This window comes from Phoca vitulina, unplaced genomic scaffold (assembly GCF_004348235.1).
Source record: "Phoca vitulina isolate PV1807 unplaced genomic scaffold, GSC_HSeal_1.0 scaffold44, whole genome shotgun sequence".
In the NCBI taxonomy this organism is placed as follows: Eukaryota; Metazoa; Chordata; class Mammalia; order Carnivora; family Phocidae; genus Phoca; species Phoca vitulina.
In genome coordinates, this window is record NW_022589747.1 from 2,443,797 (window position 1) to 2,469,052 (window position 25,256).

General features: G+C 46.3%; 1 protein-coding gene across 1 annotated transcript in view; it reads left to right on the top strand.

Annotated features, from left to right (window-relative positions):
• The window catches only part of ABCA13 (ATP binding cassette subfamily A member 13), a 369,069-nt gene that overhangs the window by 70,815 nt on the left and 272,998 nt on the right, over positions 1 to 25,256 (top strand). Inside the window, exons 17-23 of the mRNA XM_032430502.1 lie at positions 508 to 5,292; positions 6,849 to 8,660; positions 13,174 to 13,280; positions 17,688 to 17,806; positions 22,311 to 22,474; positions 23,187 to 23,266; positions 23,952 to 24,073. Of these exons, the coding sequence (XP_032286393.1) occupies positions 508 to 5,292; positions 6,849 to 8,660; positions 13,174 to 13,280; positions 17,688 to 17,806; positions 22,311 to 22,474; positions 23,187 to 23,266; positions 23,952 to 24,073 (7,189 nt within the window). The remainder of the gene's footprint in view (positions 1 to 507; positions 5,293 to 6,848; positions 8,661 to 13,173; positions 13,281 to 17,687; positions 17,807 to 22,310; positions 22,475 to 23,186; positions 23,267 to 23,951; positions 24,074 to 25,256) is intronic.

Sequence of the window (25,256 nt, forward strand, 5' to 3'; positions counted from 1 at the left end):
GAGAGAAAGTGCACTATCTAAAATCATGAGTTTCTAACAGTGGGAAGTACAGCATTGTTTAAGGAGCACTGGAATTGCTTCTAGAACAGTCCATTCCGAGAGTTGTCATAGGGGGCAGGTTCTGATACACCCTGCCATTTGGACTACCTTTGTAGCCAAGACATTCTGAGACATGACAAGGAATTGAATCCTCAGATTCTTCTGGCATACATAGCAAACTTACCTTTAATGATCCTACATATGAAATCATGGAGTATAATTTAAAATGCATTGCTTTTGGTGCAGGAAGCTAATTTTAAGCTACATATATGCATCTGCAATGTGGATTTCTAAAACACTTCCAAATGCTCACATTAATTTAATTCCCGTTGTGAAATATATTGTGAAGTAAATAGCCCACTTATGTTTTGCTCTAAATACGTGTATTACTTGGAAAATTTGATAAATTGAATTTGTCTTGAATTAATTAATTAATTGGATACTAAGACAATTCCATTAATATTGTAGGGTCTTGAATTCCACAAAGGAACTTCTCATGATGGAAAAGAAGTTGCATTCCCTCGAGGATGAGGAAATAAACTTTTTTTTATCTTTTGTGGGATTTTTGGAGAAATTATTGCCTGATCCTTCCTACTCACCCAGCAAGCCCAAATTCCATGCCCTCCCATCTCTCACTGAGACTCTTCTGAACACAAGCCACTTGTGGGTAAATCATTTAAGAAGTTTAGAGAGCGACCCATCTCCTATTGATACTCAGAAACTTTTGGAATTTGGCAAAGCGGTGATCGACAAAATAGAAACTCTTGAACGTCTCTGGATAAAGAATGAATTGAACAATATTTTGAGGTTCATGGAATTAGTACTTTTTGAAGTTGATCCCAAGCTCCTGGAATTGTGGATGTATGGCATTTCAAAAGGAGAAAGAGTCAAATTGGAAACCTTGTCTACACTTCTTAATTTTTCTGTCCCAGAAGATGAGAGGGTCCTTAGCAAGAGCCTTAACTTTTCCCAGTTGTTCCATTCAGACTGGCCTCAATTGCCAGCTATGGAAATGGACTTTGTACATTTGAGTGAAACTGTGATATGCAGTCTCTATGAATTCGGATTTCTGAAGCAGGGACAAGTCTCTGAAGCTCTGGACACAGTCTATGCTCTAAGGAATGCATCTGAACTTTTCTCAGCCCTTTCTGAGCCCGAAAGACGAGACGTTGATACGATCTTGACTCAGATATATCTACATGTCTTCCAGGACAATGATTCAGCGTTGCTTCTGAAGATTTATTCTTCATGTTTCCAATATATTTATAAATTCTTGAGCATTCCGAGCACAGAGCCTTTGCTGTCTTTCCTCGCACAAACCTCAGAGCACATTTTGGATATCATAAAGCAATTCAATTTTCAAAACATCAGTAAAGCATTTGCATTTTTGTGTGAGACAACAGGGGTTCTTGAGGGACTTTCTGAGGGATCTTCTTGTCAGCAGTTGCTTTCAATTTTTAACTACTTGGAGCTTCAAGCCCAATCCCTGATGTCTACAGAGGGCCCAGAACTGGGAGTGATCCATGCCACATTGACAGGCCTCAAACAGCTGCTCATGGTAGACGAAGATTTCCGTATTTCTTTCTTTCAATACATGAGCCAGCTCTTCAATGGATCAGTCGAAGCCCTGTCGGGTAATAAATGCTTTTCCTTGGATAATAAGAACATCTCTTCTGTAGATTATTCAATAGATAGAGGGTCTTCATTTATTCTTCCGTGGGCACAAATTCTTTCCAACCTCTCAGCGAACAGCAGTACGTTCAATGAGTTAATGGCTGTTCACTGTACTGTTTCATGGCTTCAAATGTGGACTGAAATCTGGGGAAGCATATCTCAAATATTCCAGTTTGACATGAACGTTTTCACTCCTCTCCACGTTGGTCTCACTCAGCTTCTGGATGAATTGGAAAGTGATGTGAAAATTTCTAAAAGCTGCCAGGGAATATTTCCCACCCATCGCCCTGTCAGACTCATACTGAATTTGTTTAAAAATGTAACTCAAGCTGATGGCTTTCATGATTGGGATGATTTTTTGACTCTCAGAGATCTCTGGGTAGTATTAGGTGATGCATTAGTTAGGGTAAAGTCACTTAGCCCTGACCAAGTAGGGAAGTCCCTTTTCACCATGGAAACTGCCCTGCGTCAGCTAAAGACATTTCCCTTGAACACAAATGCAAGCAGAGAGTTTTTCTATTCTCTGCTTGACGTTTTCATGGAGTTAAGCGATACCTCAGCATACGCCGACAGAAACATCCAACTAATAAATCACTTGCTTTCAAATAACGTCACAAATTATGGAGTGAAGTTTGAAAATGTGGTCACCAAGCTAAGAGAAACAATGTTACTGCTTCGAAATGTGTCACATGACCAAGATTTATTGTCCTGTGCCGATATTTTCCAAAATGTTACTGAGTTTATTTTGGAAGATGGCTTATTACACGTAAATACTTCACAGAGGACATTACGTATTCTGGCCATGTTAAATTCCACATTTTCCTCCGAGGACACGATTAGCAGACTGAAGGGATGCGTTGCATGGGTAGACATCATGAAGCATCTGTACCTGATGTATGACTCCCGTGTGGCACAAGCCTATCCTCAGGGTAATTGGAGGAGCTTCAGAGATGTGGAAGACAAAATCAACTCTACATTGAAGCTTGTTACTTGGATTCTCAATATAAAGGGACCTCACTGCACACTGAATAATTCAGATGTAAATTGTGTGAATATTGTATTGAAAAATGTAACTGACTTTCTGAATGCCATGCTCACCGAAGTCTTTGAAAAGGAAAAGGTACCCAAATTTGAGATCTTATTAACCCTTTTAAATGATTCCACAAACCAAGTAAGGATGATTATCAACAACTTGACAAGAGACTTTGATTTTGTATCTCAACCCAACTGGCCAAGTTTTACTGAATTAATTCTAAGACCCGTAGAATTGTCAGATGACATGCCTAGTCAGTTTACAAATCTTTGGCTGCATTTAGTAGCTCTGGGGAAGGAAATTCAGAAACTTAGGAAGGATATTTCCACTCACATCCTAGAAAATGACTCCTCTTCTACATCTGAAAAGTTTTTAAATCTCTTTGTTACCAGTCCAAAAGAAAAGGATGTCAACAGGTTAGGCAGTTCATTTTATCATTTAGCCAGCTACCTTGACTTCAACTTCTCTCATGATCTCCAAAATCCACCACAAATAATTCCACACAAAATCATGAACGCTGTAGGTCTTTGTATCCAACTGATTAGGGATGTGTTCAACTCCCTGGCACCCTCGGTTCCTCACAATATTCCACAAGATCCAGGTGATATTCAAGTTTTCAAGAAGGTAGCGTCTCTCCTGCGCACTCTCAAGAAGACAGACATAGACCTGCTGGTCGACCAACTTGAGCAAATGAGTGAAAGCCTAATGGATTTCTTTAAGAATATCAATAGCTTAGGTACCAGCAGTTTGGGGGCCAACCGGCTTGTGGGCTTGGTGGAAAAATTTGTAGACAGCGCACATTCTTGGAATGTTAATCATCTGCTGAAATTCTCACGCTTGTTCCCTAAGGATGATGTTAACGCTGTGGTAGACGTGTACTACATGCTTCCTCATGCCGTGAGGCTCCTGCAGAGGGGAGTTGACAAAAACATCACAGAAGTCCTCAAGGATGTCTATAACTTTACTCTCCTTCATGGCATAAGCATTTCCAATGTCACCAAGGAAGACTTTGCTATCGTGATAAAAACTCTTTTGGACGCAGTTGAATTAATATCAGAGAAATCAGGAATTCTTTCTGAGGCTTTCACTTGCCTTCCTGTGGTTTGGTGCTGGAATGACACAACTTCTGGATTTTGGCAGAATCCGAAGTTAGATGCCTGTAAATCCTATGAGCTCACATCGTCTTTCTTTTATGGCAAAGTGGCCAGTCTCCTCAACCACCTCCACCTCTCTCCCCCAGGTGAAGGTTTACAGTGTTTGGATGAAGGCTCACAGAAGGAGATTATGAGGAAGATGGTCTGTGTAATTCATGAACTAGCGCACTGGAATTCCATTCTTCTAGAGCTTTCTGAAGTCTTCCATGTTAAAATTTCGCTTATGAAGACCATGCAGGAATTTTGGCATAAAGTGTTACCATTTGTCCCGTTGTCCGAAAATCAAAGCAATGGCAGCATCTCTGAACTTTGTCCTAGTGGCCCCATAAAGCAAATTGCTTCCCAAATCTTAGCAAAATTAAAAAATGCTGACTTTACAAAAATTCCATTAGATGGAAACATTCTTGATAGATTAGCTAGTTTAAACAAGATCCTTAACATTAGTGAAGGCACAGAGGCATCTCTTCGAAATATGATTTCTTTCACTTTGGAAAAGATCATGAAATTGCCTTCTGGGGATCAGCACCTAGAAAATAGTACCCGTTCTCTGGACCCTCCATTTGTGACGTTTCTAGATGCCAATCTGACAGGCAGTAATTTAGAAGCATCATCAAGTTTTACTAAAAAAAGAGAAGCAACTTACAACTTTTCTTACTTTGAGAAGCTAGGGCTTGAGCTTGAACAAATCATGATAGATCTAAGCCACGACTTTCCTATCAGACCCCTACTTTCTGAAATTATCAAAGAAATTCAGATGATTAATTCAGAGACTCTTCAAAACCTAACTTTGCAACTTGCCCATTTTTTTGAAAGCCTGGACTCATCGTCATTGAACACATCTGAAGTCATTGAAGATTTTCTATTGGTCGTAAAAAATTGGCTTCGTAAATGGGCAAAGGAAGATGACTCTGGAATGATTCAAACATTATTTCTTCTTATGGCCAATGAGAGTTCAACTGATGATCTCGCTTTGTTGACCAAAGATATTGCTACCTTTTTGAGTTTTCTCAAAACCATTTCTAGGGAAGATAATTTTGACGTTGCCCATCTTACTCAGCTGCTAAGCCAAGAGCCCCTAACTAATTTCTCACTCATTCAATTCCTTTTTGAAAGTTTCCTAATTAATTCGATCAGTAAGTTAGCTGGGAGTTCTCCAGAGGCAGCTTTAAATTCAAGTGATACTGACCTTCACATAATGAATTTCATGAAGCTCACCTTGAACCAGACACAGTCAGAAAATGGTGAGAGAATAATCCTCCCTCCAAGAAGCATAGCGGATTTCACAGAACAGGTTTTAAAAACATTCTTCTCATTTTTACTAGAGGAAAATTCTGAGAATAGAATATCTCTTCTGCTAAAAGGCTTCCATAAAGACATCATTGCAAAGTTGAGGTGAGTCTACTTTTTTTTTTTTTTAACATTTATTTAATTATTTGTGTGAGAGAGAGATTGGGAATGCTTGAGGGCAGGGAGGGGCAGAAGGAGAGGGAGAGAAAATCTCCATAGACTCCACGCTGAGGGCGGAGCCTGATGCAGGGCTTGATCTCACAACCCTGAGATCATGACCTGAGCGGAAATCAAGAGTTGGACACTTAACTGACTGCGCCATCCAGGTACCCCTCTGCTTTTGTTTTGTATGGTAAATGAGGTTGTTATATATTACAATTGATTTTTATTTCCTGGAGTGTATAAACATCAGTAACAGCACTTTCGTACCTATCACCTTTGGATGACCTTTGAAGTGAATTTTGTCTTAATGGACATTTTATTAAAATATCATGGTGAAATAATTTTGATGATTGTCATCTAAGTAGTAAACACATATAGAAACCTAGCCCTTGGTGATTAATCACTTATGCTTTCTTTCGTTCTTGGGTTATGAAAATAGTTATGAAGTTCTATTTTATGTGGAACTTAAGCATTAGTTTTTATATATGTATATGCATATACTTGGTCATAATTTGAATTGATGTAGTAACTGTCTCATCACCAGTGAGGCATTTAAATATTTTCATTGCAATTCATCTAAAATTTTAAAACTGATGGTCACATTATGTTTTCTTCGTATGCCTTTTTTTCATTCTATTTGAAGCTTACCAGTGAAAAGGCAGGACGGATATTCCAGTTCATTCTGTGATGTCTGTATCTGAGTCAGGGCTCAACCACAGAAGCAGAACCAGATTGAGGAGTTAATTCAAGGAACCGGCTGCTCTGCTTTTGGCCACTGGCTAAGCAGGTGTAAAGTCAGTAAGGCAGGCTGTCTGGAAGCCATGCTCCCACAGGAGACAGTTGTGGGGTGGGGGATGACTGGGGAGAAGAGCAGTTGCTGTTTGGCGTTGCTAGGTCAGGGAAGTTCTAAGCCCGCTCTGAAGGCCCTCCGGCTGATGAAGTCAGGCCCACCCAGGACAAAATCCCATTTTCCTCTGAGTTTACTCATCAGGGGCTTTAATCACACCGCAAAATCTCTTCCCAGCAGCACCTGGGTTAGTGTTGATGCTGCAAACTCCTGAGGGAATCCACCTTGTCGCTCACCGAGACAGCTTATGGGAATGGGCCGTCCCTCAGCCTAGCCTTGCTCTTGCTGACACATCACAGAGCCATCACCTGTCTGAGTGATTTGCTAGGACTTCGAACATTCAGCAAGATGTTACCTCTTGCAGTGAGAAGCAATTTATATTGATTTCACCTTCCCATCTTTTCTAAAACCAAAAGTATGTGGCTTTTGAAGTGGCTAGGTTTGAGTCATTCTAATGGGATTATCTGTGAAATTCCTCCATCCTTTTCATTATTTGGCACCAAAATACTAATTTTCATCTGGAATGTGTGTTAGCATGTCATCTTGTAGTCAGTGTGACCCCCCCCATGATGCCTACTATGAAACAAAAGTATGACTCTAGGTTTTGATCTTTCCACTGCTAAAAATGAAATTTAAAAATTTTTATTTACAGTTTTGTCCCAAAGGATAAAATTCTAGAGATTCTGACACCAGATCAATTTCTTACCACCTCAAAAGAAGAAAGACTGATGAGCATTTTCGCAAGTTTAAAGGAGACCCTAAATCATCTAATCACAAGTTCATTTATTTTAGACAATGGAAAATTTTATTTTGATCATCATCAAGGACTGAAGTTCATGAGAGGTTTATTTAATGCTCTTCTAAGGGAAACCCCAGGGAAAAATAAGACCGAAAATAATTTGGAGTTTCTTGCAGTCATGAGTCAGTTGCTCTTTCACACAAACAGCTCTGAGGATCTCCTCCAACTCAGTCACAATCTTAGGTCAGCTCTTCAGCTTGTGAGAGGAAGTTCTACGGAGCTAGCACGTCTCATGGACATACTGGTAAACTCTCCTCACGAGGGTTTCCGTGACTTGTATCCTACACTCCGAGAAGTTATACTTCCCAATCTAACTGCTTTGCTTTCCTTTATAAATAATTCATTCCCTCTAAGAAACAGGGCAACATTAGACATTATTAAGAGATTGCTTGGTGTTATCTCAAGGGCTGGTGGAGAAAGTGGTGCCCCAGAGCCCCTCTTGGAAATGTCTGATACCCTGACCATGCTGGTGAGGGACATCACTGAGATGAGAGATCTTGCCACCTCGGTGACCTCCACTGTGGAACTTGTGGGGCTAGCCACGAAAGTTGCCAGGAAGATGGCCACCATATTTGAAATTCATTCCATCTCCAATACCACTGACACTATGAAATTCTTTGGCAGTCTCTATTCCATTTTGCGACAAAGTGTTCAAAACGTTGTGAGTGAATTAACTACTTTGAAGAATGTAGACCATTTATTATCTGAAAATATAAACGACTTGTTGACACCGTTTCTTGACTTGGCTTTTGGGATGATTGGGGTCAAACTTAATATTTCACAAGACTCTGATATTGTCAACATGTCTTCAAGCACATTCTCATATGTGAACCAGTCCAAGGACTTTTCTGATATTTTGAAAGAAATTGCTGAATTTTTAACTTCTGTGAAAAGCAATTTGGGAGCCATGGAGCATCTTGTGGTAGCTTTTAATAATGGGACTCGAATATTTGCTATGGATTCTGTCAATGCATGGGAAGAAATTTTGGATTCCTTAGTTCCTATAAATAATATCATCAACCAGATAGACTTCTTAAATCCTAATCCCCTTCCCACTCATAGTTACCCTCAAGATACAACGTGGGAAAGAACCCAGGAAGTGATCCTGTTTTTGGATGAAATGCTATCACAAGACAGCATGGAAATCGGGACTTACTTGAGAAAGGCGATTGATCTCACCTTGGAAGCTCTTTGGAGTAACTTAAAGAAGGATGACTGGAGTGTCTATAACCTGTTGCTGACATTAGCTCAGCATCCAGATAACTTTTTGAAAGCCATAGAAACAGCTGGGGAGGTCTCTGGTGCAAGAGATGATCTGAGTGGAGCTTTGTTTTCCAACACCTCTCTGATTCAGAACATAACTCATCAACGGCTTGAAGAAGCAGTCCAGATCATGTTAAGGAGAATGGCTCTCTTGAGGAAGGAACTTCCCCTAAACAACTCTCAGTGGAGAAATTCCAGGAGAACTTTGTTTCAGCCCATTTTTGAGAGTTTTATTAATGCAACCACTGGAAAGAAGATCACATCGGGAAAAGAAGAGAGGACCAAAAAGGAGATGGCTGATTTTCCTTACATCCTCAAGCCGTTATCAAGTTTCGAGCAATTCCTGAAGGGATTAATTGCATTGACGGAGTATTGGCAAGAGGTCCCGCTGATGGATCAAAGGTAATGAAACACCTGTTTCACTTCCTTTTTGCCCCCTTGCAGTGAGTACAAAACAGGACTCTGCAGGAATGGCCTGGAACCAGGTTAAGTGTGATCCTCTACTTCACCTTGATTGCATGCTGGAGTTTGTTTCAACATCCAGTGACTTGAGTCCAGTGTCTTCATGACTTGCCTCATGATTTGGCATTCAGATAGGTTTTGGATTTATCCAACAGTGTTTGACAGTACATTATTTTATTTTCAAAAGTAAAAACTTCTTGTTCTATTCACTTGTCCCCAGCGAGGTACATACACAGTTTTTCTATTTGTATACTCTGGCTGCCAAAGATCCTACTATTTGGTAGGCAAATAAGAATATAAGACTATGTATTCCATGCAGAAAAGTGTGCTTTCAGTTGTAACCACCCCTGGAAAGGGACAGGCAGCTCTTCGTTTCTTTTCTCTTTATTTATTTATTTATTTTTTTAGATTTTATTTATTTGACACAGAGAGACACGGCGAGAGAAGGAACACAAGCAGGGGGAGTGGGAGAGGGAGAAGCAGGCTTCCCGTGGAGCAGGGAGCCTGATGCGGGGCTCGATCCCAGGACCCTGGGATCATGACCTGAGCCGAAGGCAGACACTCAACGACTAAGCCACCCAGGCGCCCCGGTTTCTTTTTTTTTTTCTTTTAAAGATTTTATTTATTTATTTGACAGAGAGAGACATAGCGAGAGCAGGAACACAAGCAGGGGGAGTGGGAGAGGGAGAAGCAGGCTTCCAGCAGAGCAGGGAGCCCGATGTGGGGCTCGATCCCAGGACCCTGGGATCATGACCTGAGCCGAAGGCAGACGCTTAACGACTGAGCCACCCAGGCGCCCCCGGTTTCTTTTCTCTTTAAAGATTTTAAGTAATCTCTGCACCCAATGTGGGGCTCAAACTTACAACCCTGCGATCAAGAGTCACGCGCTCCACTGACTGAGCCAGCCGGGCGCCCTGGCTTTTTCCCTCTTTAGGTTCAATCCAACACTGTGGTTGATCCACCTCCAAGCTCTGCCCCCATCTCTAAGAGGCAGGTCAGGGGAGCCTGCTCTCAGGTCCTGTTACTCATCATGTTCTAGAAGCTTCTGCTGCCTCAGGTTGGAGGATTTGTGTCCTGGGTATGCAGTCTCCAAGAGGCTGCTCTGTCCCAGTCCATCCTTCCTGTGTGTGACAGTACCCTTTGGATGGTCTATGGCCCCTGCCTGCTCCTACATTTCTCTTCATCCCATAGGGAGATTGGAGGTGCCACCAAACACTCGCTCATCTGACAGAGAGCTTGGCCTGTTTTCTGCTGGTTCTGCCGCTATAGGGCTGCACCTTGAATCCAGCCATCTTTTTTAACTCGGCAGAATTTCCTTGATCAGTGAGACAAGGGTCTCCTGGCATGAGGAACTATCACTGCCTCGAAATCTGTACGCTGACTTCCAGAGCTTCTGGCTTTATCTCTGCAATACCTCTGACCCCAGACCATACAATATGCTCTGTTCTGAGTTTCCATGTGAGCCGGAGGCAGTCTTGGCAATCCCTCCACTCCACGGACTCCATCTTTCATCTCATGTTTCTGGGTCTCCGGGGAGGGCATTTATACCGTGCCCCAAGACTGGAAATGAATGGGCCGTGGACTTGCTGTGTGGCCACCACCCAGTCACTAAGCTCACAAAGCTGGGTTCCCAGGGTTCTCCTGCTTAGCGATCACTTGCTTTCCTACTCTCTCTGTTTTCACTCTTCTTATCATCGGCTTCTTCAATGGGGAAGACACCAAATGCCCAAAGTAGGTCATCCCGTTGGTCATGGGTTTGAGGTCTGATGGAGCCCTTTGTTCTGCAGTGGGAGCTCGTGGGGCCAGCAGCTTACCTGAAAGCGGGTTCCCAACCCCCGCACGCCTGCCCACCGAGGGCCCACGCTCTACCAAGATGCCCAGGTGACCCGTGAGCATGCTGTAGTTTACAGAATGCTGGGTCACACCACATTCCTCATGTTGGAGGCTGGGAAACCAAGATTTGGAGCAGTTTAGTGTTTTACCCAGTATGACACACCTACTGAGCGAGACAGAAGGCAGCCTTTGGTGGGTGTACAGAAAATGAAATTATGATTCTTTTGCTTCCAGGTCCACGATCTTTTAGGCACAACTAAAATGTAATAATTAAAATCCCACAGTTTACCAAGATATGTAATACCAGATGGTGATTAATACATGGCTCTACACACCATCATGTTTGATTTGGCCAGAAATGACGATGATAAATGTTTGTCTTTCTATGGCACTAAAACACAGTTCAGGAATAACTATTTCCTGCCCCCAAATATTCTCCAGTTCCACCATATTTTTATTATACCTAAAAATAAAACCTCTTTATTTTGTTTGTTCTCTAGTTTAGAGCAACCCACTGCCCTTGAATCTGGCTTCCCTAGAAGATTTTTGTGTCATTTTGCCTTACCTTCAAAAGCATCAAACAACGTCAGACTCTCTCAAATCTGCAATTTGCTAGTATAACTATGAAGAAACCCTGTTTTTTTTTTTTTTTTTTTTAAAGATTTATTCATTTATTTGAGAGAGAGAGAGTGCACAGGAGGGGAGGGTAGAGGGGGAGGGAGAGAGAGAATCTCAAGCAGACTCTGCGCTGAGTGCAGAGCCTGATGCTGGGCTCGATCTCATGACCCTGAGATCATGACCTGAGCTGAAACCAAGAGTTGGACACTTAACTGACTGAGCCACCCAGGTACCCCAAAACCCCAGTTTTTAATTACCTCAAGGAGGCCCGCACCCCAGGCAGAAGTGCATTGAATCAGTAAGCTCGCTCTTGTCCTGATAAATATACACAGCACCACTACGCTGAACCTTCCATATTAACATGTGATAACTGCATTCTCTAAGGACTGGTTGGATTCTCAACAACGGAAAAACAATCCTCCATTTGGAGAAGATCCATGTTTGCCAGGGCAGGTGGCTGTTCCCATCCCCTTAGGTGTGTTGAAGCAGGGTGGTTCTGTGGCTGTTCGGGGTCAGCCCCAAAAAGCAGGACGGATTTTAAACTTTTTATTTTTATTTTTTCCAGAAAGTTTCATTCTTTGGGGAAAGTAAATTTTAAAACAGCATGCTGTAAAAACATCGGATTGTATTTAAACAAACAAACAAATAAACCCTGCTCTGTTTGTCACAGTGTTCTGGAGAATTCTGAGTGTGGCACTGACTCAGAACCTCATCAAGGATATTCCTTTTCAAGGAATTTCGGGGAATTTCCTTGGGCAGTTGTATCCTTCATCAGTTGATGTGACCCACAGTGTCAAAAAAAAAAAAAAAAGAAAAGAAAAGAATAGACACACACGCTTTGTTAAATTCCTTGGCAGGTGCTTCACAGATCCTGTTACTTATATGCTCAGTTGTGTCTGAGGTTGAGGATGGTTTTGAGTTTTGGAAACAGTATTGGCTCATCTCAGAGGGAGACAAAAGCCATTTGGGGTTCAAAAAAAAAAAAAAAGTAAATCTGAATTCCTGAGCCCTTTTGGTCAGCGTGATGGTAGAACTGAGGAAGGGCCCCCGCTGTGTGTGGGTACCAGCTCATCCATAACCACCGCTGTGGCTGGACCAGCCCTCAGCGGCCACCACCGGGGACCTCTGCAAAAGTAACGGCTTATGACTGACGAGTTCTGGAAACTACATGCCATACCTGGGGCCACAAAGTGAGGTCACAGATAGAAAGAGTGCCGGCTGGGGCTTCTGCTTATTTGGGGCCGAAGGTGGGGACCTAGGGTTTCATTGGCTCGCTCTCTATCAGTGAATTTAAAACCCAAGAGAAGGCATTTAAAGCACGGGAAGAGAAAAAGTGAGCAGCTGGAATGGGCAGTTATCAAAATCAACCAAGATTTTTCAAACAAAGGTGCCTCCATGGGGTGTGGCTGGTAATGTGTGGTTTTGAGATATCTTTGAAATGCAAGCATTTGCAATTAAAGTTTAAGCTGGGCACTTGCATTACAAAAGGAAAAACCAGCCTTCAGGGCTTACAGCAGAGCTGCTTAATAAAACATTGGTCTGGACGATGTTATTCCAACACCACCAGTGGACTCCATAAAGACCAACACATGTGCAAACACACACACACACACGCATGCATGCTACACCAGCTTTTGCTGAAAGATAAGAATCTTACATACTAAATGCATCCGTTGCAGTGAATTCTCTGCACATAAATAGTAAACCGTAAGATTTCTTTCCACTGACTTTCTCCGCTCCTGTTTTTTTTCCCACCCTTTGATCACTGACCTTTGCATTTGAGAACGGATGAAGGCAAGGAAAGGGCAGATGTCCGGCTTCCTGGCCCCGGAGTCGGTGCTTCCAGGGCGGGACACCTAGTATTTCCTAGAGGTCTAGACGGCCGTCTGTGTGTCTGGAGTCCGTCGTGGACGGGGCTTCTGATGACTTACTGCAACCAGCAGTGACTCACACTGCTTGCCCATTTTCACCCTTTCATGCCATTGTCTGTTTTATTCCTTAGTGTGGAAATGTGTCAGATGTTCCAGCAGCTTCAGGAGCCCCCGGAAGCCATCGCGACTCTGCAGAAAGTGACGGTGCTGTTTCTCCGTGGGTTCGTCATTTTTGCAGGTGGGCGGCCTATGTGACCTAGAGTCGGTGCTATTAGGCCTGAGTGTGCAGGGACAGTGGGTGCAGGGACAGGAGTGGAGGATCTGAGCCTCCCTGTCTGCAGGGCTGCCCTCCCCCCGCCCAGGTGGCAGCCCTCAGTAATCACTCTAGGGCATCCCAGGTGAGGCAAAACCCAGCTCCACGCCCACAGGAAGAGGAATCAGGCTGAGTGGGGCGGGGGCTTCGGGATCAAACGGGCTGAATCCCAGTCCTGCCTGGCAGCTGCCGGCTGAGCCCTCCAAAGTGGGAGCCAGGCCTGATTCAAAGCACGGGTAGGAGGAGGTAAATAAAACCAGATGGGGACCCAGGTTGCCTCTCTGGGCCTCACGTGTTGTGGGTGCCAGCCCGCGCTCGGCTGCCCAGCACAGTGCAAGTTGAGGATGAGAAACAGTAATTTAGGGACCAACGCAGGAATCGTTTAGGCTGAGAAACAGGAAAAGGGAATATGCATGCATGTGTATGCATGAGTGTTTGTGTGTGCATGCGTGTGCGTGTGCACGTGCATGTGCGTATATGTGCGCGCACATGTGCGTGTGCGTGTGTGTGCTTGCATGTGTGTGCATGTGCGTGTGCGTGCACACGTGTATGTATGTGCGTGTGCATGTGTGCGTGCTTGTGTGCGTGTGCATGCACACGTGCGTGTGTACGTGCGCGCGTGCATGTGTGTGCTTCTGTGAGTGTGCATGCGCGCGTGCGTGTGTGTACGTGCGTGTGTGTGTGTCTGTGTGTGTGGCAGAGTTAGGGACACATTCGTCGATGTAAGTGAAACCCCAGTTGGCATGTAGATTTTTCCCCCCTTTTTTAAAAGAAAATCTCTGCTTCCGATTCGAGATGTGAACACTGGCAATTCTTTTGACTATCAAGCATTGAATATCTGAGCACACCTTAGGACAGGCCACACATGTTTTCAGCCTGAGGAAGCATGCTCAAGTCAATTGCAAATGGCATTTTTTTTCTGCATCCCGAATGCTTACCTGACATTGAACCCAGCCACCTTCAGACACATAAGGAGTCTGACGTTTCTCAGTCAAAATGTAATGGCTAAAGTCTACTGTAATGACTTTTAAATGAATTAAACGTTCGTTAATACCTGGATTTGTATTTATTTTGCCATTCTGCAGTGCAGCTACTAAATGAAGGTTGCAGACTCGACATTACATTGGCAACAGAATTAATTTTAAATTTGTCTATTTCATTTCAAGAAAACTCAGGCATGACGGGGTCACATTCAGACTGTCATCTACTTTCCTCATTAAACCGTCACTGCATTTATGGAATAGGAGGGGGCCGTGACAGGCCGGGGAAGGGTATAAGCACCAGCCAGTGAGGATTTGGGGGTGGGGTGGGCCAAAAGGGGCGCGTGACTCCTCTTCCGTCACAGAAAAGGAATAGCGCTCAGATCAGTGACTGTTACTATTGAAAATATGGTAGTTATTTGCGTGTCACGGAATGAAATTTGGTATCACCACGAGGAGAGCTGTCCTTTTTGTCCTCCGGATCTAATACTTGAAATCTGTTAGAAATGTCTGCACGAGGACAGAGGGTGTGGCCTGATGGGCTCACTGGACCAGAGGGACTTGTCTTCTTTGACCTTCTGGGGTCCCCAGTTGGCACACTGAGGCCCGGAGAATGGGAGTGGGTTGCCCGGGACCTGGAAGTGAAGAAGTCAGGGAGTCCAGTGGAGGAGCCTGTGGGACTGGGGGGGGGTGGGTGGAGTAGAGGGGAGGGGTCCGGAAAGGGACCTTGAAGGTGGTCCCTTGGAGGGTGTGCTAGATGCAGGGGCAGTTCTGACAGCCCAGCACATCCTCCCTGACCCGACCTTCCAGAAACGCCAGGCCTGAGTCCCCACCTCTCCCGCTTTCTCAGTTTACAGCAGGAAAGCGAAGGGTGGACCTAGTCCTTGCCTAAATCCACACGGTCAGTGAGTTCTTTCCTGGAGCATCTGATGCCCCGTTAGGTTTGGATAACATAACTCCTGAACATATTGTCATGTCTTCTCCAAAGCAGAGGCTCCTTTTGTCTCCAAAGACCATGTGGGTGCATTTCATAGCGCTTTACCCCTTTTGTGTCATATTTTCATAGCAGATTGCTTAAGAGACGTATTTTGCATTTTTTACAATAAGGAGATCTGTTTTCAAACTCAGAGAAATCGCGACATTAATGAGAAACTAAACCAATGAAGCTTTCAGGTGGTTGCTTCTGAAAAGCATGACTTTGGGTATGTTCTTACGCAGTCTGCGTCGTGTGTATGGTTGACCCTTGAGCGATGCAGGGTCTGGGGCCACCACCCCCTCGTGCAGTTGAAAATCCACGTATAACTTCTGACTCTCCAAAATTTAACTAAAGCCTACTGTTGACCGAAAGCCTTACCCATAATTTAAACAGTCAATTAACACGTGTTTTGTATGTTATATGTATTATACGCTGTATTCTTTTTAAAGTTTATTTGTGTAATCTCTACATCCAGCATGGGACTTGAACTCAGGACCCTGAGAACAAGAGTCCCGGATCCACTGACTGAGCCTGTAGCGTGCACTTACCTGCTGGGGGCGCAGCAGGGCGGGCTCAGCGCTGGTGGGAGGCAGGTGTCCTGAGGCAGAGCTCTGCAAGGCAGGCTCAGGAGAGGAGCCCCGGGCAGGGCAGGAGGCACAGGTGGCTTTGGGAAGTGGGGAGGAGCCCCAGGAATGAGCAGGGATGGGGGCGGCCAGAGGCTGCACAAGGCTGTGGATGCCACACCAGCCGTTGGGCAGATTCCTATTATCAACCCAAAATGAACAAATCTTTTAGAGATTGTGCAAAAAGGAAGAGAGTTTTATTCGAGCCCAAGTGAGGGCAGCTGCCCGGGATACACAGTCTTCCTAAGGAAGAGAGGGCTCCCAGGAAGGAACATGTGGTGTAGGTGTTAGAGGATTTGTGTCCCCTTAGTGCCTATGGTTCTTGGTCATGCCGCTTTGAAGAAGGAAGAGGTAGACCAGACCAAGTGTGGTGGGCAGCAAGGCACAGTTTATTGAACAAGAGTATAAAGCTCCCAGAGAGGGAGGTGGGGGGTCCGAGAGGGTTGCCCCCGGAGTTTCTAAGTTTAGGGGTTTTTATGAGCTCTTTTGCTGAACTTCCTTAAGCAGTTGGGATGTGCTGAGTCGTGCCAATCAGGGCTTTGGTCACGTATCTGTCTACCTGTTAGGTTCATGTCCACGTGCTGATGGTCTTTTTTGCTGATATCTGGGGGCTTAGGTCTTAACTGCCCCTTGCCCGTGATACTGACAAATGCTTTTGTGGTTAATTGTCTTATTTTAGGATGTTTTGCAGAAGTCATTTCTGTAAAGGTTGCAAAGCAGAATGTCAGTGTGGTCCTATCTAAGCTGCAAAATGGGATGCTAGAGCTGTTTTGTCTTAGCTGTCCTGACTCCCTATTTTCTTGTTGGGGACCTTGGCCCTGATTACCTAACTTTCCAACTGACTCCTAACACAGTTGTATGTTTTTTGTTACATCAGGAGTTTCAAAGCATCATGAGGAAGGATATTCCAGAAAATTACAAACTCAATCTTAAGCTTTTAGTATGTGCAAGGTTGTGGGCTTTGGAGATATGGGTACCTGGGGAGGTTTTTACTCATATCTTTAGTTTGAAATGTTTCTTTTTGGTTATTTGCTAAGGAAGCAGGTGTACACTGTGTGCTAGGGGCAGAAACAGAGCCCCCGCTTTGAAGTTTGGTGAAGTCCTTGGTGAAGTCATTCTGACCTTGGTAAAGGTTAAAGTGTAGCTTCCCTGGGAGCCTAGGAGCAGGGCTCACCAAAGGGAAAAGTTGAGAATTTCCTTTGTCACTATAACAGTGTCCCTTCAGGAGGAGCCCCATGACTCAGAGATGAAGATGAATTGGGGGCTGGGCCAGGGAATCGAGAGCCATTGGAGGCCTTATAAGCAGGTGGAGAGGTGGGCTGTGAAGTGTGAGGTAGGGGACAGTGGAGGAGGGGGCCTCAAACTGACCATGTGAATAACTCACCCATCAAACTGGGGCACTTTGGGGAATCCAAGAGTGCACTGTTCACAGCTACTCCCGGGCAGTCGGGGAACCAGGGCTGTTCTGGGCAAACCCGGTGAATGGGGACCCTGCCCAAAGGGCTACGGAAAGACGAGCCAGTGTGGGGAGGGGGAGGAGCGTTAATTTCTGTACATTCAGTTACATCCAGAAAAAACCTGACGTCTGGAACCCAACAGCTTCCCCTTCATATTCTGAATATGCATTTTGATGATTTAAGAAATGTTTATGAATTTGTCATCCTTTTGGGTCTTTCAGAAATGACTTGGGGAGAGCGGCTCGCAGGGGAGAGGATCGTTTGCTGATGATGTGTCCATGTGTTTACTCCCGCAGAAAACCCTTCCTTGACCAAGGACATGCTGTGTGCTGTTCTGAGCTGCAAACAAGGTGGGATGTGGCGTCTGATCTTACCTGTTCTCCAGGGGGCCGCCGTGGTGCACGACCACTACCAGGTTTGTCTTCTGCCTCATGTCCCTGAATTTCATCTTCATCCCCACTGGCCACACGAGGTAGTCTGCTCATGCTGAGTGTGCTGGCTCTGTTCCTACAGCCACGCTCAGCCACGTCAGAGGCTAGCCCGCGGCCCTCTTCCCCTCTGCCTCTTGAGAGCGGATGTGCCATTCTTGGGAACCCCGCAAGCTGGTTCTTAAACCTTGACATCATCGATAAGCAAATGATATGAATATATGTGACAGTAAGTTAGGTGAAAAACAAATGTTCATCAATTCCTAATTATTTTAGTGTGGTTTTTTTAAAAAAAATTATTTATTTATTTGAGAAAGAGAAAGAGAGGGAGAGCGCAAGCAGGGGGGCGCAGCAGAGGGAGAGGGAGAAGCAGGCTTCCTGTCGAGAGGGGAGCCCAATGTGGGACTCCATCCCAGGACCCCGGGATCATGACCTGAGCCGAAGGCAGATGCTTAACCAACTGAGCCACCCAGGTGCCCTCCTTTTTTTCTTTTTTTAATTAAGTCATCTCTATGCCCAACGTGGGGTTTGAACTCATGACCCTGAGATCAAGCGTTGAATGCTTTACTGACTGAGTCAGCCAGGCACCCCAAGAAGACTCAGTTCTTTTTTTTTTTTTTTAAGATTTTATTTATTTATTTGAGAGAGAGACAGAGAAAGGGCGAGAGAGCACAAGCAGGGGGAGGGAGAGGGAGAAGCAGACTTCCCGCTGAGCAGGGAGCCCGATGCGGGGCTCCATCCCAGGACCCTGGGACCGTGACCGGAGTTGAAGGCCTGAGCCCTCTGGGCGCCCCGTGTGTGTTTTACTATTGTCTGTGCTCTTGAGAGGCTCACATCTCCTGCTCCTGTATGGCGGGAGTACCTTACGGGAGTGCACCGCTGTGCATCTCTAACCGATTCTGTGTTCAGGGACGTCGTGGTGGTGGCTTGGGCGAGGTCACGGTGACACCGTTTATGCCATGGAAATTGGCGAATTCTACAAATAACATCTTCTTTCCCAGAGAGCCAGTTATTAAACATTCACCAGCCCGCCGTGGGTTTTGACTAACGGCCCATGTGGTGGGCATCGAGAGCCAATAGCTGTAAGGGGACCAGCCTCGCGGCTTCCTTTAATGAACTTGGACGCAAGCCCAGGGAACAGCCACGCGGGGCCTCGAGCTGGAGCTGGGCCCGAGGTCGTGCCTTTCGCCTGTGGCCGGCTCCCTTCCCCTGCGAGCCAAGGCCACGGGGCCCACCGGCAGGCCTGACCTGCTGGGGAGGCATGGATGACAGCGACGTGAGTCCAGCAATGGACCGAATGCCTTCCTTTCTACAAGCGCCCGTCTGGATGTCGTCTCCACAGTGCCACCTTCACACGTGTCCGGGGCAGGTTGGATTATCACAGCAAGCAGAGAGAAGGGTGCCGCGGAGGGAGGCTGGAGGTGCTGGGCCAAGTCCCCCAATACGGTGTGGGGCGAGAGCCGGGGGCGGCCGGCATCAGGCTCGGGAGGACTGGTGATGCGCTCAGGAAGCAGGGTTGGGGGTCCCTACAGGGATGACGCCATGTGGACCCAGCTCTCTTTCATACAGACACTGATTTATGGAGACCATCCCAATCTTATTTCCAGGTTGCGCAGACCTCTGTCCCGTATTAAATGTGGGTCCATAAAAAACCCCTGACAGACGCCTTTTGAGTACCGAGTGAGGTTTGCAATCATAAAGCAAGGCAAGCACCCCCAGCTTTCAAAGCTGCCTCGAAGACTGCCTTTATGGTTCCAATTTCTATGTGACTAACAGCTCGGGCTGCCAACAGTTGGATCCGTTTGGATAGAGAGCAGGCGTTCCGGTCTTTGATGACAAAAATAGGAGTTGGCTTATCTCAGGATGCAAAGCCTCCAGGACGGGTCAAGGTTTGCAAGAGTGCGAGGCTTTTAGAAATATCAGTGTGCTCAGGCTCCGGGGTGTGAAGTGCCCGGTGCCCCTCAGAGGCGAGCCAAAGGCACCGTGCTATTTTTAGTTTCCAGGATCTGACAAAACATTCTGACAGAGGGTTGCCTCAGTGCCAGTGAGGAGTCCCACCGGAAGGGAGCACCCCGGCTGAGTCCGCTCGGTACCCTCAATGGTGGAAAACAGCAGTAAGGAGCTAAACGGAGATCAGGAAATAGAAATGCATTAAATTATGATGCAAGTGCCCGGTGAGTCCAGACGTGGAGTATGTGGCTGGAACCCAAGTTGGACTGGGGGCTTCGGACCCTCTCCCCACGTACAGCCCTTTGGACCCACCTGTGGACAGCATTGCGTCTGCAAAGCATGCTGGGTGCATGCCCCTGATCGGTTCCTACGTGATTACAGACCTCTTGTAGCCAGACCCGGACGCGTGCGCTTGGTGGCCTGACCCCGTCCCCAAAGTACAGCCTCGGCCTCTGCACCCGACACGTCTCGCACGGAGTGCAGTGTGTCTGTGATGAAGGAAGCCAGACCTTTCCTTCCAGTGTCCTTGCTGCTGGGGAGGGACATGCACTGTCCTTCTCTACTACCCCATATATTTCAAAATTACTGTGTCGTTAAATTTAAGAATAAAATCCATAGCAGGAATATTATAAATGAGTAGAATTACATTTAATTAGCATATAATTACTGAATTCTGAACTAAAGGTTCTTTTCTACAGGGGCAGAGCCCCAGGGCAGTGGGTTTTAGTCAACCCACATTCTCAGAAGTGAGTTGTACCCCTAGTTCTGACCCAGATGCATCCGTGCACCTGTGTGCTGGGAGGAGGGGCCTCCATGGAGGAGGAAGGCTGTTGAGACAGGCCCCGGACGTCCACCCACCTTGTCCAATGGCTGTCAGCTGACATCCTCCCTGGCATGCAAGCCTGTGGGGGGTGAGGGGATGAATGAATGAACGAATGAATGAACGAACAGCTCTGTAGGATTTCTGTTCACTCCCATATTGATTGGGAGCTTCACCCCCATATTGATTGGGAAACGTGAACTTGGAAAGGGACCCATAATCCTGGGCAAGTTAGTGAGCGGGTACCAGGTGTGGGGTGGTCTGCTGGCTGGTTGGGCTCCCCCGTGATGTGGTCCCGAGGTGCTGGTGGTGGCGTGAGTCCGGGTGCCCTGGTCCCGTGTGAGTGCTCCCCGTGAGTGCTCCCTGGTTACCCTGGCAACTCCGGGCCCCCAGGCAGATCCTGCTCGGCTGTGTCAGACGACTCCAGGGCTCGGGTACATTTCAGGATTCTTCCACGGTTAACTTTCCTTGGGAAATAGAGCTCTTAGCTCTCTCTGGTCAGTGGAATGATACACGGTTTTCCTTTGCAAGAGAAACTAACGGTGGTTTTGGGGGAAATATTTCCGTGTTGTGTTGAGCAGAAATACTATGAAAGTGTCGACTTACATTTGATCCTTTCTTCCTTTCACTGGCAGAAGCTGGGGCCATGACTCCAACATCAGGAAGAGTCAGGGGTTGTAAATAAAATATGATGACATAGATAAAATTCTGGTGACGTGACTCAGTTCTGTGTGGCAGGATTCCTGTGTCAGGGGAGGTATGGATTGGCATGTGTATCTGTAAACGTGCCTACGTGTGCCGCTTTTCTAGTTCTTTTAAATTTTACATTACCTGTGTGCGTCATTTAATTTTGGGTACGATAAATGTTTTGCATTTTTATAGGTATTTTATATAGGTATTATTCTAAAAATTTTTTTTTGTGAGATGATTGGTCTTTCATGAGGCTGGTTAATGCTCGAAAGAAGATGCTAAGACAGGGATGCCTGGGTGGCTCAGTCGGTTAAGCATCTGTCTTCAGCTCAGGTCATGATCTCAGGGTCCTGAGATCGAGTCCCGCATCGGGCTCCCTGCTCGGCGGGGAGGCTGCTTCTCCCTCTCCCTCTGCCCCTTACCCCGCTCATGCTCTCTCTCAACTAAATAAATAAAATCTTTAAAAAAAAGAGAGAGGATGCTAAGATAGGTAAGGACTCTTAGAATCTGGCCTAGACAGGGGATTTCACTGTGCCCCTCACCAAGGGGGAGACAGGAACCTTCAGGGCAGGGAAGACCCAGCTTTTACCCACTTTATGTATGGACAGCCACATACGATTTCTTCTCAGGGGTGGGTTCTGTGGCTGGGAATTCTTCAAAGGCTCAGTTTTCAAACCAGGAATGAATGAACTCCCGGTTGCCAGCTGGATGGTGCTCATTCTCTGGCAGACCTTGGAGAGCACACCACCCCGCCTGGGCGGTCTGTGGCAGAGCCAGGGCTAAGAGGCGGGATCCCGAGGCACCCAGCTAAGGGCTCCTTCCGCTACTCTGCAAGGGGCAGGTGCAATCAGACCTGCTCGTATGTTCCTCAGTCTCCAGCACTGTGTTTGCCCAGGGGGAGGAGGTGAGCAGAACGCTTGCACTGCACGGAGTCCTTGTGGTGGGGAGGGGCAAGCGTTTATCTGGAAGCCAGGCATGAGCTCCGACGAACAAGTGTGTGTGTTTCTAACTGGATCTCTGCTGTTTTCTAGGACATACAAAAGATGTGGTCCTCACCCCTTCAGCTGAATTGTGAAGGTCTCAGCAGGAATCTTTCTAGCTCCTTGGAAAGCTTCAAGAGCAGCCTGGAACACGCCACCGACCGGGACTGTGAATGCCCGCCACTGTTGGACTTGGCTCGGCAGCACGTGCGCACGTACGTACACTCTTGGGCCCCCTGCCCGCCCCTGTGTTCTCCTTCATAAAGAAGATGTCTTGAGTTTCTAAATCTTAGTTTGTGAATCTCGGACCATATAGCAATAGCAAAGTTTTCCGTGACTGTAAGTTTTTCAGTGGTGAAATATACGAGCGGCATTCGCGCGCAGGCTGGCTTTACGGATGATCAAGACATGAGATCAAAGATCCGAGATTGTAATACGGTGTTCAATATGTTTTGTAAGAGCAGGCAAAGAGTCTTCAAACTGCCTTCTTATTGGATTAATTTTGTTCTGTGTCCTCCATGTGCAAACCAGCGGAAGGGGAGGTCACACACTTTGTATTCTGCAAATGACTTATGCGCAGAAAGAAGGGTCATCGACTCCTTGATACCCCAATTTCTCACGTGCTCCGTGATCTGGTCTATCCATTCTTTCCACACTTATGAGGACCCACTTATCACGCATCCTCATCCCCCTGACTCATCTTGCCTGGCAGGGGCTCCAAGGAAACAGTGCCGGAGTCGTGACAGTCGTGGGCATTCACGCTTGGAGGGCGTCAGGAGACGTGGTGTATCTGATTATATGAGGAACTTTCTGGAAATGTGATGTCATCCAGCTCATCTCCTGGGAACAGAGGCAGGATTATTCACTCCAACCTTGTTTCTGGTGTTTTATCTTGCCTAAATTCGCTTTAATTTTCTGCCATTTTAGGTTGGCCCAGAGCCTCGAGAAGACCTGGTTGTCTGGGAATCCCGTGCTGACCTTTCTTAGCAATCTCACAGTGACGGGGGGTAAGATGTGCTTCCTCCAGCTTTGCTCAATTACGAATGAAGTGTGCTTTCTCACACAAACACGTTAGTAAAGTAGAATGTACAAAGGGAAAAGTGCGCTGTACGTGACAAAGTATTCAGAACTTGGCTGTTCTGATGTATTTGGGGTTAAGGAAAGTTCTGGAATCCTGCGGGCCAAAACCAGGAGTGGGGAGGAAGAGAAACTTTTGTGTCGTCCTGGCCCTGCCCCCCAGACAAGCCACGCGGTGTCTGTAAGTCTCTGCTTTCCGTCCGCTCTGTCCGTCCAGTTCAAAGCACCAACAGGTCGTGTGCGGAGAGTTCTGGAAGCTCCTTACGTGATCCTCCTCTTGGTTAAAATAAAGCGGGATAAGGAAATACGTGGAAAGAATGAGTTCTGTAGGAGCTGATCACTTCTCTAAGAAGAACATCTTTCTAGAGTAAATCCTAAAATACACGAGTCTCAGAGAGAGTGGTCAAGTGAGCAGGAAAGACCATGCACCCCAGGTCTGTTTTATTTCGGTGTGACTGATCTCGGCTCCTCCAGAGGGGAGGACGTGGCTTCATCCAGTGTTTATGACCGCTGCACGATCCTTGCCAGGGTCTAGTATGGATTCATGTTTTCACAGTCAATAATAGCCCGGACGTTTCTTATTACAAGATTTCCTTCCTTTTGATGGTTTTTCAGACGTAAAAGTCAAAGATTTGATGAAGAACGTCTCCAAGCTAACCCACGAGCTTCGCTCTTCCATCCACATCTCAGACGAGACTATCCACAGTATTCTAGAAGCCAACATCTCCCGTTCACAGGTGCGGAGCCTCGGCATCTCTGCCCCCCCAGCCCCCCAGCTGGCCCGGGCTAGCCTGGCGCTGTGGTCCCCTGTCCCCTGCCCCTCCCGTCCTGTGCTGAGGGGCTAGCCACGGGCGGGAAGGAAATGGGAGGGCAGGCCAGGAGCCAGAACCTTGGGATCCTCACTTTCCTAACATTGTCTTGTTGGGGTTAGAAAGGATAAAATTGGCAATGATATTTATTACAGTTATTCCCAGCCTTGATGCACGACACCCCCCAGGGGCCCCAGCTTCATTAGGTAGAGGTTGCAGAATTCTCAAAAATATGCAAAAACTCAAACACATCGAAAGCTCTAAACGTCAGCTGTGCTTGCCTTTAAGTCGAGGATACCCGTGTGCTGACTGATACCGTGTGCAGAGGGGCTGGCTTATCGCGCGAGTTGTCGGGCAGTGAGCTGTGTCCCCTCCTTGGCGGCCAGGGCACAGGGTCAGCGCCCACCGAGAGGAGGGAGGGGAGAGGTGCGTGTGCCCGCTGGTGTGGGTGTGGTTTGTGCACAGAGGCGGGGGTGGTGAAGCCGTGCCTCCCACAGCTGGATCACTGGGTCCTTAGCTCATGGAGAGACAGCCTTTCACGCATGTCCAGCTATCGTTTTACTTCCTGTACTGAGAACATTCCGGAAGCGGTAGGTGTGAAGATTGCGCTCTAGGGGACTTTTTTTATTGACAATCAGCGGGGCCCCAATAGACATTTAATTTCATGCTGATTTTGGTTAGCTGGGGCCCCACACAAGCTCTGACAGGTACATCAGTTACGGGCACACCTCATTTTATTGTGCGTGGCAGACAGACTCTTACAGATTTTAGGTTTGTGGGACCCTGCATCGAGCGAGTCTATCCGTGCCAGATTTTCAGCAGCATCTGCTCATGTCGTGTCTCTGTCGCATTTTGGTAGTTCTTGCGATGTTTCAAACTTTTTCATTATTATTGTATTTGTTACGAAGACCTCTGAGCCGAGGTTAGGATTCGCCGAAAGCTTAGATGGTGATTAGTGGTTTTGAGCAATAAAGTATTTTTTAGTCCAGAAATGTACTTTTTAAGGACATAATGCTATTGCACTCTTAATAGACTACAGTACAGAGCAAACATAAGTTTTACGTGCACTGGGAAACCAAAAAATTCATTTGACTTCCATTATTGCGATACT